Consider the following 21553-nt stretch of genomic DNA (forward strand, 5'->3'; position numbering starts at 1 on the left):
GGTGTTTCTGGAGAGTCTTTACTAGAATATTTGGTACCACAATGAGATCACTTGGACACAGGAAGGGGATCATCACGCACCAGGTCCTGTTGTAGGGAGGGGGGAATGAGGAGGGATAGCATTAGGAGATATACCTAATGTAAATGATGAGTTAATGGGTGCAGCACACCAACATGGCACATGTATACATATGTAACAAACCTACACATTGTGCACATGTACCCTAGAACTTAAAGTATTAAAGAAAAAAAAAAAAGAATATGTGGTTCCAGATTCATGCAACTATAATAGAGGAATTATGATTCCATTAAGTTTTAGATACCAGAGGATGGTCTTGAAGTTTGGGGCAACCTATTTCTTATGATTCTCGGACTCACAGGCCTGATGCATAAGGCATTTTAAAACCATGCTTCTGGGCAGGGCGCGGTGGCTCAAGCCTGTAATCCCAGCACTTTGGGAGGCCAAGACGGGCGGATCACGAGGTCAGGAGATTGAGACCATCCTGGCTAACACGGTGAAACCCCGTCTCTACTAAAAAATACAAAAAACTAGCCGGGCGAGGTGGTGGGCGCCTGTAGTCCCAGCTAGTTGGGAGGCTGAGGCAGGAGAATGGCATGAACCCAGGAGGCGGAGCTTGCAGTGAGCTGAGATCCGGCCAGTGCACTCCAGCCTGGGCGACAGAGCAAGACTCTGTCTCAAAAAAAAAAAAAAGAAAAAAGAAGTAAACGTGAATCTGCCTGAGGATACAGCAATCTCCCTGTCCCTTGAGAGAATATAGGACTACCTAAGGTAGTCTCAAAAAAAAAAAAAAAAAAAAAAAAAACCATGCTTCTCAGACTTTCATGTGCATAGGGATTATCTGAGGATCTTGTTAAAATGCAGATTCTGTTGCAGTAGGTCTCAGGTGGGTTCTCAGATTCAGTGCTTCAAGCTCACTGGTGAGGCTGATTTTGCTGCCCGTGGACCACACTCTGAGTCACAAGGCTTTAAAATACTTTCTAGAAAATAAAATTGGGATTTATCCTATGAAAATATCTAGGTGTACTTTACAGTTTGAAGAACAATGAATTTCCTGAGAGAAAGCTTATAAGTGTGTAACTCTTATTTCAATTTGGAAACTTGCAAGAATTTCTCACACTTAAAAACAGTACATCTGATACCAGTCAACCCCTGAAACTGCGTTTGAATGACATTTTAGATTGTACTGCCCTTAATTAATACACAGCTTTATTTATTTGGGCTTTCTTAGATTTGGGAGGCCCTGGCCCTAGCACTGGCTTTAGTGTAGCTACTTTAGCAACGAAGACTACTTTTAAGGCAGAAATAAGTCTTTGAAAGATTGACAGTTCGAAGGCTTTGTTTATGATGAGACCTTCACATTTATTGATTGTTACAAAGTTAGCACCATGCAGAGACCTTCTCCAAGGGCATTCAATTGCAATGGCCAGAAATGGAAAGGGCAATGTTCAGCTCGAACTTTGCAGGCGAAACCTCTCATCTGCTTACATATATATGTTCAGTCAGCTCTCTGAAATTGATGTTTGAAGTTTTTTCTAACAAGATGACCTTTATTTTACAGGTCCTTTGCTGCCAGCATGATATCATATTTATAATATGTGGAGGAGAGAGAGCTCACCATGCTCAGGTAAAGGGATGGTATGTGTACTACAAATAACAAGCAGGTTGGTTGTCACCATATGGGAAGGGATATAGTTTAATTATACCTCTGGCATCATTCTCTAATGTGCGTCTTCGTTATATCTGGGGTTCAGAGGGCCTGTGGCAGAAGATCTCAGTGAAACTAACATGCATTTGGGGGAGCATTTACAAAGTACCTACAACAGGGCCTCTAAACAGCCAGCAAGGAAATAGGACTGGTCACTTGAAATCTCTTTCCAACTTCTACAGAGGTTACGTAAAGGTACTACCATTGTTCATCTTTATCACCTTATCATGAAGGCTTTATCTTTCAACATTTATGTAAATACATGAATATTGAAGACTCCTAATTAAAGTCTTATCTCTGTCCCCTTATCTAAAGTTATCCTTCTAAATTTCCTTTGCATTTTCTTTTGACATAAGTGCATGTCTCACAACTTTGATTTGCCCAAACAGGTCACTGAGATTAATTTTCCATTAACCTTTATTGCTTCTGTTTCTTTCTAATCATCTTCTTAGAGGATTAAATAGTCCCCATTGGGTTAGTCTGTCCTTAGGATATGAGCCATCTTTTTCTTTGATGCCCTTTATAGAACTGATGTAGATGATGGTGATCTATTGTCCTGACTGAACCTGGACTCATTAACTGAGCCAAAGCTTCCGTAGATAGACCCATGCTAGGAGTTCTGATGACCATGGCAATTTTGTTATTGGGCTTGCTTCTTTTGTGACCTGGTCTGTATTAGTTTCATCTGACTGCCTTAACAAAGCACCACAAACTGGCTGGCTTACACAATAGAAATCTATTGTTTCACAGTTCTGGATTATAGAAGTCCAAAGTCCAGGTGTCAGCAGGGTTGGTTCCTTCTAGGCCGTGAGGGAGAATCTGTCCTAGGCCTTTCTTCTACCTTCTGGCAGCCTTGGGCATTCCTTGACTTATAGATGGCATTCTCCCCGTGTCTTTCCACTGACTTCCCTACGTGTGTGTCTGTGTTTATGTCCAGGTTTCCTTTTTGTAAGGACACCAGTCATATTGGATTAGGGCTCACCCTAATGACCTTAACTTAACTCAATAATCTGCAAGGAGTCTTTCTAAAAATGTCACATTCATATGTATGAGGGATTTAGATTGTAGCATCTTTTTGGGGTACATAATTCAGCCGACAGCACTATGTGGGTATAGGCATACCTTATTTTATTTCACTTGGTTTTATGGAGCTTTGCAGCTACTATGTTTTTTTTACAAATTGAAGGTTTGTGGCAACCCTGCATCCAGCAAGTCTATCAGCACCATTTTTCCAACAGCACATGCTCACACTGTGTTCCTGTATCAACACTGTTTTAGCAATAAAGGATTTCTAAATTAAGGTGTGTTCATTGTTTTTTAGATATAATGCTATTGCACACTTAATAGAGTATAGTATAGTGTAAACATAACTGGCAAACCAAAAAGTTTGTGTGACTTGCTTTATTGTAATGGTCTGGAACTGAGTCTGTGATATATTTAAGGCATGCTTGAAATGAATTCCTCTAGATACCCCTAAAGCAGCTAGCATGGTGCCTGCTGCTTAATATTTGTTGAATTAGTGAATGGCAAGGACCATAAAGGCCATGGCCAAATTTAATTTGACAAAGCAAAGTGCAGTGACCAGAGGTGGGCAGGTATTATGCTGGCATTTGTCCTCAGGGAACTCTTGCCTTCAGGATAGTTCGGGCTAAACAACCTCATAAATGAGATAAGAGTTTTCCTTTCAAAGTAGTAGCAAGTGGGGTTTGGATAAAATATAGCCCTTTGTGTGAGCTGGTACTGCTGTCTCTGTTGGCATCGCAGGTTGAACTGCCAATTTACATGCTGCCTCTATCAGTACATCAAGATATCTTTCCAGCTAATTCAATACCATTTAAATCATACTTAGCCAGACTATTCTTTCTTTCCAGCTGCATCGCTTTGCACTTATTAAATTTAACGTTCTGTTCTCTGGCTTTAATCTCTAAATGCTATCCTGAAATAGATCTGCCCTAATCGTGTCTTCTTCCTTCTTTATGCTTCCTTAGCTCAACATTATTACAAGTTATCTTTTGAGTGTTCAGATTTGGGTGTTGATAAATTATTAGGATACTGGTCTCAAGGTAGCACTTAAATGATCTGTTCTTTAGAGATGCTTATTTGGGAAACCCTTTATTTCCTCTTGGGGTAGTGCTTTCTAGCCATGTCTACTATTACTTCCAGGAAAGGATTACCTTTTTAATAGCAAAACGGAGCCTCCTGCTGAGATGAGTGAAAGTCCAGGGGCAGATCTCCTCCTAGGAGTGAGGTAGGCATCTTTAGGAGCCCCACAAATTCACTTAAGCCCCTGGATTAGTGCTGCGTGGAGCTGCTGCAAGCAGGCAGGCCAATGTCTAGAGATTGACTGTGTGTGTCAGGCCCAGGCCTCCAGGAACTCTGAGCTGCAGGCAGGGTGGAATCATTTACTTACAAGCTTTTCCAGCCCCACAGGAGCTTTTGTGTTCCTAGGGGTGAGGCTGCAGGCTGTCCCATGGCCAACTGATAGCATTGGCTTAGACAGCAGTGGATTTACAAGATGATGACAGGCAGTAGAAAATGAAAATGAAAATAAAAATTCATTTTAGCATTTTTCACACTGACATTAGTCCTAAGAAAATTGGTAAATCAAACAGCAAATATTTATGGCATGTGTGATGCATGTAGGCACAGTTCTACCAAATGCCAGGTACAGATGTATAACTTCATCCTGTGTCTCCCTTGCTTACTTTTCTTTTCCATTTTATGCAAGAGCTTACTACCTTTGATTAGAGGTCTCCCATAACTTTTCATGTGAACTCTCCTAGTGTGGCTTGTGGGGATGTCTATAGGGTTTCATTTAAATTGAAACCGTTAATTCCTTTTGGTTATACAGTGATCAGAGTGATGGTGAGCCAGCCCTTGCTGGCTGCAGGTAGGGCCTGGTGAGCGATTATATTCTGGTAATTCAGCTGTCCCAGAATAGCCAGTGAAGTACTCTGCAGTGTGCACTACAATAATTATAATATCCCAATAAGTCTTATTTTAATAATTAACTTATTTTATGTGTACCTAATACTTCTCTATTATTAAAGAGAAAATAATCCAGAAATAAAACCTCGGGTGCCTTGAACATGGAAAATGAGTTTTATTATTGTTGCTTTGTCTTTACTCCATTTTGCATTCTCTCATTTCACTAATCTTACATTTCTGAAAACTCAGCTATAAGATTCTCATCGACTTGATAATAATTTGCTAACTTGTTAAACTCTAATTTTAAAAAGGGGCAAATAAGAAAAATGATTCTGAAGTCCTTTAGTTAATAATTAACATGGTAAGTTTTTCTTAGATCTCTGACATTAGAATGTAATTATTATATTATGGAAAGTATTTTAATTAAATTATACTTCAAGATTCTATCAACATTTTTCAGAAAATTTTTGTACACAAATCAATTAAAATAGGAATCTTAATATCTGCTTTCTGTAGGATCTTCTGCCTCTCCCTCTGACGGTTCCTTCTTTGTTTCATTTAAATCATGAGTTTATGTTAAGTGCTTATGAGCTGGTAATATAAAAATGATGAAGAAGAGCAGTGGCTTTTGGCAGGGAACTCAGAAGCTTGGAATTCTCTTTCATCTACATTTAGTTACCACTAAGCTCTGTCAAATTTCTGTAATTCTTTGATATTTTTACTTTCCTTTTTTTAAATCTACGATTATTCTTTCCAAGAATTTCTTACCTTTTTCTTGCTTGTTCATATGACCATTCTGTTTGGTTTGTTCATTCGTTGTTCGTTCATTTGTGCATTCATTCATTCATTCATTCATGTAGTACCCTTTTGACATGTGCCAAAAATTGTTCTGGGCATAGTATCAGTATCAAGTATATTATTATTTATATGGGAGATAGCAATGATTTTTGCATGATTATGATGGAGCTATAAAACTAAGTATACTTTTTATATAGGAAACAGAGCAACTAAATTGGCTTGGGACAATTAGGAAATACTTTATAGAGAAGTTTGTATTTGAATGGAAATTGGTAGTAGATGAGTGGCAGCGAGAGAACATTCTAAAGGAAACAGAGGGGAGATGAGCAGAGAGGTATGAGGAGGCAGGGCAAGTTTGTGTATTCCATGCTGTTTAGGTATTGCTGGAGCATAAAGTGTGAAGAGGGATATAGGGTTGAATGAAAGTCTATAGGAAGGCAGAAATCAAATCTTTAAGGTCCTTTGACACTTTGTTGAGCCTTCTTTTGTATGTCTTCAGTTCATCCTGCTCCTTGCAGGGAGAATGGCTATATGAAAGAGTGCCTATATCCTGCCAAACTCTTCCTTTATGACCCTTGTCCTGGTCTCACTGCTTCCAAAGGGAAGTCAAGCATTTTCTCTCTTTAATTTACTCCATTGAATCATTTCCTCCACTAGATTTGCCTGCTTTGCTTTTCACACAGAATTTGTTACTTTCTCAGATTCCATTTTCAAAATCCTCCTTTAAGACCTCACTGAAATTCATATCCTTTGTGAAAAGTTTTCTCTACTCATGAATGATTTTACCTCTTGTGAATTCCAGAACTTTGAATAGACTCTGCATATTGCAATCTTCACATGCTTCTCATATGCCACAAGTAATTTTTACAACATTCTTAGACTATCCACATGTTGAAGGGAAGGGCATATACCTATCATGTATCCTATGTATGCTGGAAGTGCAGCTCCTTGCATGTATTAATAGTAGACATTGCATGGATGTTTGTTAAAACAGTAGAGGAAAATAGAGTTCCTTTAATTTGAAAGGCTGCTGGAGAGGTAGAACAGAGGGATTGATTAATTGTCACCTGGAAGGGGTATAGTTAACATAACGTCCAGATGAAACTCTTAGAGGAAGAATAATTGTCAGTGAAGGTAGAAGGATTACATTAAACAAAAGGCAGAAATATGTACAGAAAAAGATGCAATTTGAAAATAAGTTAAACTGCCCAAAGGTTTAGACATGGGAAGAAGATACTTAGAAAGCCATTCAGCGTGTGTGATTGTCTTTGACAGTGAGTGACAAATGGAATAACCGGGAAAAGCACCTATATTGCATGAAGATGCTCTGCATTATTAAATAAAATGGCCTCTGGAAAACTTGATTCAATTTAAGACTTCTCAGTTGCAGATCTGGAGACAATCACAAATTCAGAAATATATTTATGAAACTCTGTTGCCACTGAGCTCAAAAGACCGTAATCCTATTACTTGTGATTTTGAAAAGGGTAAACATGAAAAACTGAAAAGAGTTATTGATTAAAGAAGTAATATGAACAGGAATAATGGAATTAAAGTAATTGAGGCAATATTGGGCCTAATGGACCTTGTTCTCCTAATGCGTTTCTTCTGCTTTTGTATTGAGTTGGCCCCAACGTCGATAGGACTATGTGCACAGAAAGAGAAGGACATGATGGAAGAATTAGTATTACTGTCTATAAAAAAAAAAAATCAATCTGTTGTTCTTACAGAAGAACATCAATCAGTCTGTGAAATCAATTAACTGGAATTTTTTACATTTGGCTTCTAAGATAATGAGACAAATGATGAGAAAAGACTGTATGCCTTGCATATAGTAGATACTCAGTAAATGTTTCTTGAATTGAAAACCAAATGATATCATGGATTTAATTTAAAAACTGCTTCAGTGTAAGTCCTTTTATCAGTCCTAATTCAGTCCCATTTCTTTTACTGGACTGCCTATATCTATAGTACTGTAAATGTAGATTCCTCATTTTTATTGATTCTTGCTCTGAAGTGAGTTCTCTCACATTTTTACTGCCAAGGAGTCCAGGCCAGCTTCACATGACTTTGGATCTCTGTATTATTTAGTGTCTTAACTGTTTTCTGTGACCAGATTTCCTGCCCTATACAATATTGGCAGATTACATTTTTTGAAATATCATTTTAACAACATTACTCTCTATTCAGAAAACGTCAATGTCTCTTTGTTGTCTACAAAATTGTGGGCTCATTGTACTTTAGAGTTCATTCCCCACTACTTCACTTTGAAAGCATGTGTGTTCAGACTTGTCCAGACACCCGTCCATACTTAACTTCTACCAGCCTCCTGCCCAGACCCTTTGGGGAAGACAGATTCCTCTCTTCATTCTGTCATCCCATTTTGCAATGCACACAGTGTTCTGCATTGAATCCTTCTTCTCATATCTATATCCATCCAATTAAAGTCAGTTCTGCTCCAGGCAATACAGTCCTTAAAGCTGCACATTATCAAAAGCTGTGCTATAAAGACAATTATTTCAGGGGCATAAATAGTGTTGGGGACTTGAGGGTTGCAGGGGCACAATAAACAAAGTTGTTTTACCTGAAGTTATTTAAATAATAATGGTATTTTCTATCTCTGTAAAAGTATAACTTGAAAACCTGAATATCACGAAAAACATTTTATTGTATCTCTTTTCATAAGATTGTAGTGAACTAAGCTGGTATTTTCAAAAATTGAAAAAATTGTTTCAACGTCTTAATGATCCACTGTTGTGAGAAATGGAGAATAAAGACCTTAGCAGCTATGTTGTAAGCAGAGGAGCTTTTTTTTTTCCTTATGCCAGGAGTCCTAGTATGCATAAAATAAATCATATTCCCCAATCAATTGATCACTTTATACCTAATATACATTATGCAAGCTCTGCAGAAGAAATACCTGTAACACTTATTTTTCAAAATGCAGTTTAAGGTGCTTTTTCCTCCACTGAGTTTGCCTTTTAGCATTCTTCCTTGCCTGGTGATTTTTCTCTCTGAATACTCTCTTTTAGGTTAATTATCAATTCAAGGACCTGTTTAATCATTCATCTTTTTGAGAATTTTTAGAGACTGTTTTGAAATAGAGACATATTTTTATTTCCCACAATGTCTAATACCTTGTTAGGGCAGTGATATAGCTTATAAGAGCATGCAGTTATTAAATTCAGTTTCATCTAAATCCAGAAATTACTATTTTCTCTACTTCCTGTTCCTCCTGAACATTGAGCCTTGGCTTAATGTTTTTGGGGGAACAAAAAAGAGTAATCCCCACTTCAATGTCAATGCAAAAGGGTAAAGACTGACTGATAGTTTTCAGATTAAGGATAAATACATATGTTAGTTCCTGACCCTTCTTGAAACTTCACTAAAATGATGTTTAAGGGATTTTTATTTTAAAAGGCACACACCAATGAGAGCAAAGAAATAGGGCAACAGTTACAGCATTTTGGGGTTTGGGATATAGATGGATGAGTGCTAACTTACTTAGCAGACCTGAGAAAGTGAAGTTTTAATCTGGCAGAGGAGAAAGGAAAAAGGTAACCCAAATTATGCTGATGAACCCTGCAAAAACTCAGGAATAAGAACCCCTAAAGGGGAGAGTGAAGATACAGTTGAGAAGTATTGGTTGAAAGTTCAGATCTGCTTCCTAACTTTATACAAGGAGGAAACTGCTCCTGTATTCCAGTAGAGGGATGAAGATTATGTTTTCTATAGAGATGGTAAAACAGAAGGTTTCTGGATTGAGAAGCATCAGGAAAGGTTAAAAGTGGTATAATATGGTCCTGAAATCAGATGGATTGTGGATTACACTGATTTATCAAATCTGAAGAATGACAATACCTTCTGTTCTCTGTTCCTTAGCCTACAGGCAGCTAAGGATACCTTTCCTACAGGAAACTCCATGCAACATCCCTGGCACTCTAACCTAAAAAAAGAACTCAAGGATACTGATATCAGAGATTCCCTCAAGGAAAGGCCTAGCCAGAACAATTCTAAAATAAATCCTTTATCAACAACCAACCACACTCCCAACCTTTCTGTGGACCTTCTAGTGCCCTGCCCTTAAATATCGCAGACAGCCAAGGGTTGTGAGACATTTAAGGAAATGTCTGATATCATGAGAGACAAAAACTAAAGCATGCAAACAAAAAAAGCAACTTGGAGGAAACAACCTTAATAGGAAGAATAAATCTATTTATTTATTTATTATTTTATTTTATTTTTAAGACAGGGTTTCACTCTGTCGTCCAGGCTGGAGTGCAGTGGCGTGATCTCGGCTCGCCACAATCTCTGCCTCCCAGGCTCAAGCGATTCTCCCACCTCAGCCTCCCTAGTAGCTGGGATTACAGGTGCGTGCCACTACCACCTGGCTAATTTTTGTATTTTTAGTAGAGATGGGGTTTCACCATGTTGGCCAGGCTGGTCTTGAACTCCTGGCCTCAAATGATCCACCCACCTCTGCCTCCCAAAATGCTGGGATTACAGGTGTGAGCCACAGTGCTCGGCCAGAAGAATAAATCTGAAAAAAGAAATCATTGGTATCTCCAGACAGATAAGGCATGATATTATCACCATGAAACACAACAAAATTTATAAGGGGTAGGAGGTGAAATTAAGGAAAATTTCCAGAAAGAGTAGTAAAAAGAGAAAGAATAGAAAATAACATAGAAAAAATAAGAAGCTTAGAGGGTTGGTTCATACATCCAAAAATAGTACACCAGATTGAAAGAATATAGAAAATGGAGGATAGAAAACCATCAAAGGAATAATTCAACAAAATTTCTCAAAAACAGAAGTGTCCTGATTAAAAGCGAATAACAATAGATGATCATGAAACTTTACAACACTAGAATGTGGTCCAATAAATGACACGGTAAACTAATAAAAAGAAAGACCTAGTATCCCAGAGATGGGACCAACACAAGAGCGAGGCGAAAAGAATTCACAGGTGATGGTAAAAGAGATCTCAGCAGCTGTGCGCTGGGCTAGTGATCAACTGATCTAAATTGCAGTAGGTAGAGGGGTTCAGGAGAGAGTTCTTCAAGATGGTAAAATTGATTAAACATCTAATGTGTTTGCGCTGAGAGGGGATTTACAGATCTTGGGGAGGCTTTGAGGATAGCGTCATGATAAGTACATAGGAAACTAACACAAATGAAATATAACAATGATCAATTCCAAGGAAGACAAAAAGCAAGAAAATGAGATATGATCATAGAACACTACATGATTCTAAGAACGTAAATATGGATATTGAACACAACCAGAATTATTCTCAGAGGATGGGAACATGAGGCATGCGTGTGTGTGGTAACAAACCTAACCCTCATCTTCCTCATTGGGAGGTCAATCAGTAATACCTGAAATTGAAAAACTAAGAGTAGTAAGAGAAACATGTCATTTAAATCAGTGCATATAAATTTTCGTCTTTAATATGGCATGCCTAGAAGATGATACTAGATAAGGTAGGAAGCTGGAGACGTTCATTTGTAGAATATTAAGTAGATATAGAACTTCAAATAAAATATTTTCAGATTTTTCAATGAAAAACATGAGCTTGCTTTCATAAACATAACTTTTTATATTTCTTATATGCCTGAAATGGCTGAACACAATTCTTGATCAATATCTTAATGATTCTCTCTTCAAATTCTTGTTAGTCATTGTCAGTGAGATATTACACAAGTAGTGATTTTTAAAAAAACAAGCCATTTCACCACCATTTCATATTCTATAAAAGTTAAAGTTATCTTTAAAAACCTTAATAGTTTTAGCTTTCTTCTTTGCTAGACAAATGCAATCCTCTGATAATTCCAACAGATTTCTAGTTCAACTAATTTTTTTCCTGTGAAGTAATTAAAAATAATAATGAGGCCCGAATTTATAAAGTGTGTGTTTATTGTTAGAGCAGTCACTCCATAGGTAGCTTGGATGCCGGTAAAAGAGGACATTTAACTCAACTGGAAAGAAATACCTGGTATGTGTAGACAGAATCTGGGGGGCTATCACTTGCAGCTTTGCCTACCAGGCCCTTCTGCCCACACCTTTCTAGAGCTCCACTTTCAACCAGCGGTGCTTTCTATACCTGGAATGAAACCTTGCCCAGCGGCTACATGGACTGCTTCTGCACAAAATGAAGGGGTGCTTTCTGCAGCAGCCTGTTGACGTGGGTGTCCATGGATGTTTCTAGTGCCTCTCAGCAGAGCCATGAGGACTGTGCCTTTGTACCTTGAGGAAGCTGATGGCCAGGTGTGATCTGTCCTGGCACCTGCTACCTCAGAACCTCACCTGATTCCCTGAGGCTGAGAGACATCCATACCTCATTGCATACCTGGGATCAATTCTTTGCACAATAGTGTGCCGGCACCTGCCAGTTGGGAAGCTCTGATGTCCACATGTGGAAACAAATTCCAAAATAATTACTTAAAGAATTGAAAGCAGTTATCTCTGGGCCTAGTCCTATTTAACAGTTGAGACTATATTATGAATAAATTGGTTTAAATAAAAACTAATTCTTAAAAATCTCTTGTGTAGTCTTATTGGATCTTCCAGACCTTTTTGCCCTCTCAAAACATTGGACAGAGCCTCTTTCAACTTTGTTTTTGTAAGATGAGATGACAAAATATATACAACTGTGGACTATGGTCTACTTCTTAAATGCAGAGGCTAGTTTGTGGATTATCCACATGCCATATTTTACCCCAAGGATTAAGATAAAAGGAATATAAATCTGAAGATAGCAAGCTTCGTTTTTTAATACAAGGAAAAAGAGAAGTTGAAATTCATGATAAATATAGATTGTGTTTTGAAACTTTAATTGATTATTTTCCTGTTGTTCCTTTAACATGTTCCTGGGGAAGTTTGTAATAATGATTTAGGAGAAGAGGTGGGAAACTGATAAATTAGCTGGAAAAAAATGGAAAGGCACTTCAGAATACATAGCAGAGAATATGGTTCTTTCACAGAGGGTACTGAGAGTGTGGTCTATTTGGTGCCCTCCAGATTCAAGGCTGAAATTGGAAACAATGGTGCTTTAATTTGCTGCACAGTTAATGGGCCTGCTGATTTGTTCTCATTTTTTAGTCCTATAGTATGTCCTTAAAACCCTCTCAAGGGTTCATACTTTTAGCTTGAGGTCTCTATGCTTCATTTTTCCTTTTGTTCTCTAAACACTTACGTTGCCTCTTCCTGATTCATCTTCTGAGAGGCTCAGCATAATGTATGGTAGGAATTGAATAATTTGGATGAAGCCTGTGACATGTCTTGATGATGTTAAACCACTCAGAATCCTAGGAAATAGTCCCAGTTTGCATTAGCAGAAGATTAATGCAGGTGATCTTTAAAGTCTTAATTTTAAAAAATTTACATTTTTGCCAGTGATGATTGAAAAACGCTGGCATTCTTTCTGCCCGCGTTACTGATTACAATTACAAATACTTGCAAAAGTACTAGAATGGCATCTCCCTGTTCCATAAGCAGCGGACTATTATTTTACTCTTTTAATGGCTATTAAATATTTAAAAAACAATTTTCTAAAAATATTTCCATAACTATATGTAACATGGGCATAAATCACAATGGGAAATGTATTCTGAAACACATGCATAATAATACTTGCTTGGATAAGTTTATATGTCTAATTCACCAAGAAGAAATTTAAATTTTTGAGAGGTTTCTTATTTGAGACATCATTTTGAGAAAAGGCAAAACTAGGGGTCTTTTGGATGAGGTCAAGACAGTGATTACTCACATAGTTACTACTGTTTTGCCTCAGGATATTCTGAATGTGAGCCCAAACCTTATGATCCCCGAATCAAGAATGGTGGAAAACCATGGTGAACTAGTTGTTTGCAAGGAGGAATCAAGGAAACCACCAGCTCTTGAACTTTTCCAGAACAGGAACGTATTAAGGGGAGAGGTAATGAGAGCAAAGAGTTCGTTCTGCTATGTGGAGAACAGAGAGGGTACAGTGAGCCTTGGAGAGCAAGGGAGTGTGGGGAGCGGTGGGGCAGGTTGCAGACAACAGCGAGGAAGAGGAGCATCGAGGGAGTCAACTGTGGACTTGTAGATCTGGGGTTGAAATTTAATTCAAGAAGAAACATTTGGAACATTTGGCAACAAGTGACATGATCAACATGACATTTGGGTAGATGATTGTTGCTGTGTTATAAAATAGCTCAGAGAGGAGGAAGACAGTTGGTGCATGCTAAGAAGGACTGCAGAAGAGTGAGAAGGAGAAGGAATTGGACTTGATGACAGGACTGATAGAGAAGACAGAAGAAAAAGATAAGTTATAGACAGTGTAAGTCAAGGCTGGATTGCTGTCTTGAAGAACAACTCCCATATTTAACAGTCCATAAAAACAAAAAGCAAAGTGACCAGAAGATTATCCAGCAAATGTCCAAATGCCTTGTGTAACAGGTCGGTTCTTTTCCCAGCTTACAAATTGTGGAACAGTGGACATGGAACAGTTTGCGAAACATAGAACTTTGGTAAACTGATCATTTCTCTTTTGGATGTGCTATGACTGTAGCCCTTGCCCCACCCATTACCAGAAGATCATCCAGACAGCAATAAATAAGGAGCGTGATAGGAATTAGAGGTCGGGGAAGGAAGCGTAGGTCTGGGGATCATTAGTGAACACAGCAGTGGGGTCTGAGTGTATGGATGAGCATTCTGTGTCATGGAGTGAAGAAAGGGAGGAGCAGAGGTGTGGAAGCAAATACCGTGAGATGCTTCATGAAAAGGCCAAGGAACAAAAAGAAACAGAGTGGTTAGAGTGGCATTAAACTCATGGAATTATTCGATCTAAATTTAAGTGGATACTTGCTTCATTGGAGTAAATGGTCTGATTAGTGTTTTCAGATTATACATAAAAATGAAGGTATAGTTCCATCTCTCAAGACTTAGGACCCACAGAGAATTCACAATATAAATGCAGCAAGCTGAGCCCCAAAACTTTTGGGCTCAGTCACCAGAAAGATTATCATGAACCCCTTTTCTTTTACAAATAAAATTCACCCTTATTTGTCTTAGGGTTGACTATGGAAATGCCTTAAATGGATATCAAGAAGGAAATCTTCCAGTAAATTCTGCACTGCAAGACAGTAGCATTATTTAAGCAAAGAATACATTAATTTTTACATTGCAATCAAGATCAACCAGCACATACACATCCACCAGAATGCATTATAATACTGTGCACTATTTTAGTTCTACACTGAAAATCCCTTTGAATCCTGTATCAGTGTTCACTAGACAGTATCTGTCTCTCTATATAGAGGATACATAAACATGTATTTATCTGGAGATTTATTTTAAGGAATTGGCTCATGCAAATGTGGGTGCTGGTAAGTCCAAAAATCATAGGGCAGGGCCAGCAGTCTGAAAACTCAGGCAAGAGTTGATGTTATAGCCTTGAGTATGAAATGCACAGGGCAAGTTAGCAGGCTGGAAACTTAGGCAGGATGTCTGTGTTACAGTCTTGAGGGAGAACTCCTTCTTTCGGAAACTCAGTTTTTGCTCTTAAGGCCTTCAACTGATTAGATGAGGCCCCTCCACATGATCAAGGGTGACCTCCTGTAGCTAAAGTCAACTGGTTATAGATGTTAATTCCATCTATCAAATACTTTTACAGCAGCATCTAGACTAGTGTTGGACTAAAGAATTGAGCAGTCTAGCCCAGTCAGGTTGACTCAGATGATTTTGGCATCACAAATCTCATATTTTTACTGTAGTAGAAAGAGCAGAGTCAGCTGCATTTTGCTTCATTTCCCTACTGTTGTAATCTTTATAAGGGAATAAAGATTCTGTTAGTGGTTCAATGGTGGCATTTTTACTGTTGTTTTTTTTTTTCTGTCAAATTGTTAGATAATTTGTTTGAAAAGCTGGGCCATGTTAGCACCTTACCCCTGTCCCACATGGTGCCAAATGGTCTTGTCTTCTTTGCCTGGTAAGCAGAGTGGTATGGGAAATGCAAATTTTCATTGAACAAGGTTATTAACTAAAGTGTAGTGAGGCTGCTCAGCTGACTATGTGACAGTCACAGGGGATGTGGGGAGTTAATATTTTCTGGGAAGAATTTTAATGTTAGAATTTACTGTCTTTTGCACATATAAATTTGAAGCCTTAATGTTATGCTCTTCTGGTTATTTGCATTTAATATGCATACAAATTCATAATATATACTATATGCCAAGAACATAAATTATAAATTGGTACTTTCTCTGGTTGTTAGCAATTTTGGCCGCTTTAAAAATTAATACTTTGAAGAAATATATGTTTTCAAATTTATTTGTAGTACCTTCAGTTTCCAAAGGAAAATATGTAGTACACTCTCAACCAGGAAGGTAGATCTCTGCTGTAACATTCTCTGGATTCAAAAAGTTGTGCATAATGCTAAAGGTTAGAATGTTTTTATTTATCTTTCCTATGAATGGGTTCCAGTTAGGTGTTGCAGGTGTTTATTTCCATTAACAATGCTGAGAACTATGTTTCTGTAGCATGATTGCAGCCTACCGCAGTCCAGTATACTTGCGGGTGAGTCTTTTCAGTGATAAACACACCTCCAGTAGCAGAGCAGCATATTGTACTTTCCAGTGGAAGAAGACCTGCCGTGCTGCACAACTGAGGGCAGGAGACTCCCAGAGAGGGACTCTGTAGCCTCTCTGCCTGCCATTGAGGCTTGTTGTCTTGGCAGCTAAAACACAGCCATCCATCCTTTCCCCAGGCAGGGAGCTCTAGGCATCCTTGACTTTGTCATGACCTTTTCTCCTCCCCTTTCCAATCTGTTTAGGGTTCTGCCATGCATCTTCCAGGCAGCTTTGGATTTTCTCTCTCTTGGAAATCTCCAGGCCACCTCCTGGTTTTGTCTTTCTCCTTTGGACAAATGAATGCTCATCACCAGCATCCTGGCTACTCAGCTTGCTTACTTCTTCCTAAGTCCAAAGCAAGGCCTCCCAGACCTTCCTGCCCGCTATAAAAGTCAAGTCATCTTGCACTGTGAAACTCTAGAGTGCAGCATTCTCTGCAGGGTGCAAACATTCGTCCTCAACTTCAGCAGTCTGCTCTGGCAAACTATTTAGAATGATTTTAAAAACATTCTTCTGTCTGCACTGTACATCTTTCATGACTTAGTCACCCTCCTCCACCTTACTAACCCTATGGACCACTTTATCCTCTATGTTTCTAAGTTATTTCATCTCATGCAAAATCAGCCCTCTTTAAGTGGTCCAGAGCAAGAGTCCTCAGCTGACAAGTTTTATTGGTGGCACCATCACCATCACCGTCACAGTAAATATTATCACTAACTTCTGTGCCAGCATGTTAGCATACTACAAGTAGCTACAGAAAATGGGCCTGTGGACATTGACTCAAAACCTAAGTTAGGGCCTCTGTGTTATTGTGCAGCCTGGTCAAGGGCTCAAGTAGGGATGAGAATCCACCTTGGTTCTGCTCTTCATTTATGTCCTTGGTATGGCTGGATCTGCCAGGATTAACAGGTGACTTCTGCCCCTCCACCCCTGACTCCCTTTCCCTCCAAAAAAGTGATCTGTGGATAGTCAAATGGGGCTCAGGCATAGACCTGAAGAGGCATCATTTTCTGATTCACTTTTGGGCCAAGTAGGCATTAGTTACTAATTTGCAACTGGGTACCTTATAGGCTTATAGAGGCCTTCACTTACAGAATAGATATGACAATCAAAAAGATTCAAAGTGAAGTTTTTGTTTGTTTGTTTGGTTATTTGAGATGAAGTTTCACTCTTGTTGCCCAGGCTGCAATGGCGCGATCTCGGCTCACTGCAACCTCTGCCTCCCGGGTTCAAGTGATTCTCCTGCCTCAGCCTCCTGAGTAACTGGGATTACAGGCATGCACCACCACCCCTGGCTAATTTTTGTATTTTTCAGTAGAGATGGGATTTCACCATGTTGATCAGGCTGGTCTTGAACTCCTGACCTCAAGAGATCTGCCTGCCTTGGCCTCCCAAAGTGCTAGGATTACAGGCGTGATTTTTTTTTTTTTTTTTTAGACAGAGTCTCGCTATGTTGCCCAGGCTGGAGTGTCGTGGCATGCTCTCAGCTCACTGCAACCTCCGCCTCCTGGGTCCAAGTGATTCCCCTGCCATAGCCTCCTGAGTAGCTGGGATTACAGGTGCCTGCCAGTACACTCAGCTCATTTTTGTATTTTTTAGTAGAGACAGGATTTTGACATGTTGGCCAGGCTGATCTTGAACTCCTGACCTCAAGTGATCTGCCCGCCTCAGCCTCCTGAAGTGCTGAGATTACAGGCATGAGCCAACATGCCTGGCCTCAAAGTGAAGTCTTTTGTTACAAGGAGAAAGTACTAGGTGAGGATAATTTAATTTTGTAATCATTATTGCATGCTGGCAAAATTTTCTGCAGTAGTTTCTTTTGCTTCCCTTCCCTCTTCATTCCTGCTCCTCTTCTCCTCCTTCCCTCCCCCTCTTCCTTTTTCTTCCTCTTCTTCCTCCTCTTCTTCCTTTTTAGATAATAATCATAGTAGCAAATAAATGGATAAAATATTCTGACTGGCTCAGAGATGCATTTTTCCTAGGCTTGATTGTATCTTTGGAAACTCTGACCACAGAGGTCTCATTTGCTGTGGGTGGAACAGCCTTCTAACTGTCATAGAAACATGGAAGCCACATGCTAGATTTACATAGAACTTAGGGGCTCTGAGTGTAAGAACTGGAGCTTGACTCATTTTTGGCATTCAGACATGCATTGATCTCTCTCATAGTTTAGGATTCCCCAAAAGAGGCTGGATCGAGGGATGCGATGAGGTCCCTGAACAAAAGCCATGAGTGAAGAAGTCTGCTAACGTGGACCAGACTGAACTACAGGAGTTTGGTTTTGTTTTGCTTTTGAGACAGAGTCTTGTGCTTGTTGCCTAGGCTGGAGTACAGTGGTGCGATCTCAGCTAACTACAACTTCTACCTCCCAGGTTCAAGAAATTCTCCTGCCTCAGCCTCCCAAGTAACTGGAATTACAGGTGCCCACCACCGCGCCCAGCTGATTTTTGTATTTTTAGTAGAGATGGGGTTTTACCATGTTGCCCAGGATGGTGTCGAACTCCTGACCTCAGGTGATCCACCCGCCTTGGCCTCCCAAAGTGTTGGGATTACAGGAGTGAGCCACCACACCCGGCCAAGCTGAGTAGCTGGTTTGAAAGTCTGAGGAGCAGTGGTTCTAGGTACCTCCCTTGACCTAATGAGCCTCCCCTCAATTCCCCCTACTGACAACAGACTCCTGCTCACACAAAATACAAGTATACTATGGCATGAATGATGGCTGTGTCATAAAGCAGGGGTCAGTGAACTATGGCCCTTGAAGAAAATCCAGCCTATGGCCTTCTGGATTGTTTTTACATTTTTAAAGCGTTGTAAAAAGAAAAAAAAAAAAAAACCAAAAAGAATATGCTACAGAGACAGATGTGGTCTTCAAAAGCTAAAATATTTACTATCTGGCCCTTTATTGGTAAAGTTTGCCAACCCCTGCCAAGAACTGGTCAGTGATACCTAGTGGTGTTACTTTGGCAGCCCTGTTTTGAAAAAGCAAGACGCGAGAGTGGAAATGGCTTCCCTGATGGTGAGGCCTTGAGGTTCCTTTCCTTCCCTCTTCACACCCTTGTTTGTGCTGTAGAAGAAGTTGTCTTCCGTGAGAATGTTGCCAGAGGTGTTGATGGTGACTGGTGGATGGCAGAGTGATGAAGGCATGTGGAGCAGAGGAAAAGTTGAAGAGAGTGGGAGAGGAGGGTTGTCAGGCAGCAGGTGGTAAGTCTGACTGTTAGGGTATCCTGGAGGGAGTAACTGAGGAGAGGGTCCCAGGAAAAGCTCAGACTTGTTAGTCCATTCATGGAGCTCAGAGGATTGGGACTTAGGCTGTTGCCTTAAATACAGTGCCTTAAATAAGCGCCTTAAATCTGTAGCACTGGGAGGCCAGGGGACTTTTGGTTTGCGCTTGTGTTCTATAGTTTACAAAGTCTTTCTCATTTTCTGAGAACCCTGTGAAGCAGGCAGAGTGTGTGTTACTTTTGACCTCAATTCATAAGAGAAAAAAAGGATTGATGCTATGTCAAGGAGATGTCTTCTTCAAGGTCATAGAGTTATTATATGATGAAGTTGTAAATCAAATCTGGATACTCTGGCTTTAAAACCTGAGCCCCATTCTTGGAATCAGTGAATTATCAAAGTGTGAACTCTGCACCTCTCACCCCCAACACAAAAGCCATCTTACTAAATATTGCTTATTTGTAAGGTCATTATATTAATGTATACAACACTAGAAACGGTTACAGTAGCTCCAGAACTGGATTCATTTTATGCCTCAGGGGTAGCCCCTTCTCACACAGGAAGGCATCTATAGAACAAACTAACCAGAGTGTGAAGATACTTTGTGCTGCCCTGCAGTGTTTGTGTGTATCTGGGAACTCCAGGTTGAGACAGATTACTTGGATGTCCTAGTTTTACTTTTATAGACAACCTATGACAGGAGTAATTATAAGAAGTAATTATTGACACTACGACAACCTGAATAAAAATCGAAGTTGTTTGTACTATTTTCCCATAGATATTAGAGCAAGACACTACAATAAATGAATTGAGTGGCCTGTTTTGTGTGTATATGATTTGGATATCAGAGAACATCATTCCTACATGATGTGACACCTTATTTGCCACCTTCACACTTTGACATTTTTGTTATAACTAAATGTGCAGTGGAGCCAGCTGTGGTCTGCACAGGCTCTAGCGCTGTGTCTGGGTCTAACCCTGAGCAATGTATTTGGTTTCAGAGCCAGTGTCGCTGATACAGGCTGCAGCCAGCACAGGGGAATCCATCACAGTAACAGCAATGTAGCCATCACAGGGCGTCTAACCACATCCATATTCAGATAAGGAGAACACCAAGTGCTCTTGCTGAAAATGATATCCAGGGACTCTGGGATAATGCTGCCTTCATATCGTTCATAAAATATGGTAAAAATAAAGCCTTAAAAGTCACGCTTGTGAAGAGTGGAGACAGGAAAATTAGAGTAGCAATTCACACAGCGCACTTTTCCTTGGAGTGAGAAGTCATATCAATTTCTCAAAAACGGGTATTTCACCTCTTACAGCATCCATAAGAAGGCTAGGTCAGCCATGAGTTAGTGGCTTATGAACTCACTTGGACCTTTACTTGGCTGGCAAATGTCATTTCTTAGCCTTCCATCCACCCAAATCTGGGGTTTCTGTTTCCCTAGCTCTACCCTGTGTGTTCTCTATTTCATCATCTTATTTTATTTTCTTCACAGCACTTTCTACTGTTGGCAGTTATCTAATTTATTAATTGGCTTGCTTAATCTCTCTCTCTCAGCTTTGGGTTGTAAGCTGCATGGTTGCAGAAGCTGACCATGGCTCTCTGGTTCACTGTTGTTTTCTGTAGCCCAAAGAACAGTGTCTGGGCTGTGCTAGGTGCTCAATATGAATCAAAAAGATGAATCAATTAATGAATTGGTGAGTAAATACGTGCTGCCCTCTTGCTTAACCCTACAGAATAGCCCCAGTACTGGGTTATGATCTTTCCCTAGTGGAAGAATCCAGAGATTCTATTGTTGCCCTAACAAATTACCACAAACCCAGTGGCTTAAACAACACAGATTTATAGTTTCAACAGTTCTGCAGGTCAGAAGTCTAACACAGTTCTCCCTGGACTCAAATCAAAGTGTCAGCATGGCTGCATTCCTTAATGGAGACTTTGGGGGAGATCCATGTTCTTGCCTTTTCCAGTTTCTACAGGTCACACACATTCCTTGGTTGTGATCCCTTTCCATCTTCAAAGCCAGAAATGGTGGGTCAAGACCTTCTCATGCTGCCATCTCTCTGATTCTCTATAGCTGAAAAAGGTTCTCCGTTTTTAAGGACTGATGTGATTAGATTGAGTTTACTTGGATAATACAGGATAATCTCCCATCTCCAGGTCATTAATCATAATCACATCTGCAGAATCTATTTTGCCATACAAGGTAACATATTCACGGGTTCCAGGAAATAGACCCCGGATATCTTTAGGGGTTTGGTGGTA

At 39.7% G+C, this 21553-nt stretch overlaps 1 protein-coding gene across 10 annotated transcripts in view; it reads left to right on the forward strand.

Annotated features, from left to right (window-relative positions):
- ENOX1 (ecto-NOX disulfide-thiol exchanger 1) overlaps positions 1–21553 on the forward strand; it is a 566136-nt gene that overhangs the window by 112367 nt on the left and 432216 nt on the right. For 5 of the 10 annotated variants that reach the window (XM_023187380.2, XM_023187386.2, XM_023187383.2 and 2 more), the window contains exon 2: positions 1580–1645. The exons of 1 other annotated variant lie outside the window; for it this stretch is intronic. Coding sequence is in view for 1 of the 9 variants with exons in the window: in XM_023187379.2 (XP_023043147.1) it covers positions 1615–1645 (31 nt within the window). In the remaining 8 variants the exon portion in view is untranslated. Of the gene's footprint in view, positions 1–1579; positions 1683–21553 lie in introns of all 10 variants that reach the window. 4 more of the 10 variants (XM_023187382.2, XM_023187388.2, XM_023187387.2 and 1 more) reach the window with 2 other exon arrangements.

The sequence above is a fragment of the Piliocolobus tephrosceles genome, chromosome X (genome assembly GCF_002776525.5).
Source record: "Piliocolobus tephrosceles isolate RC106 chromosome X, ASM277652v3, whole genome shotgun sequence".
NCBI lineage: Eukaryota > Metazoa > Chordata > Mammalia > Primates > Cercopithecidae > Piliocolobus > Piliocolobus tephrosceles.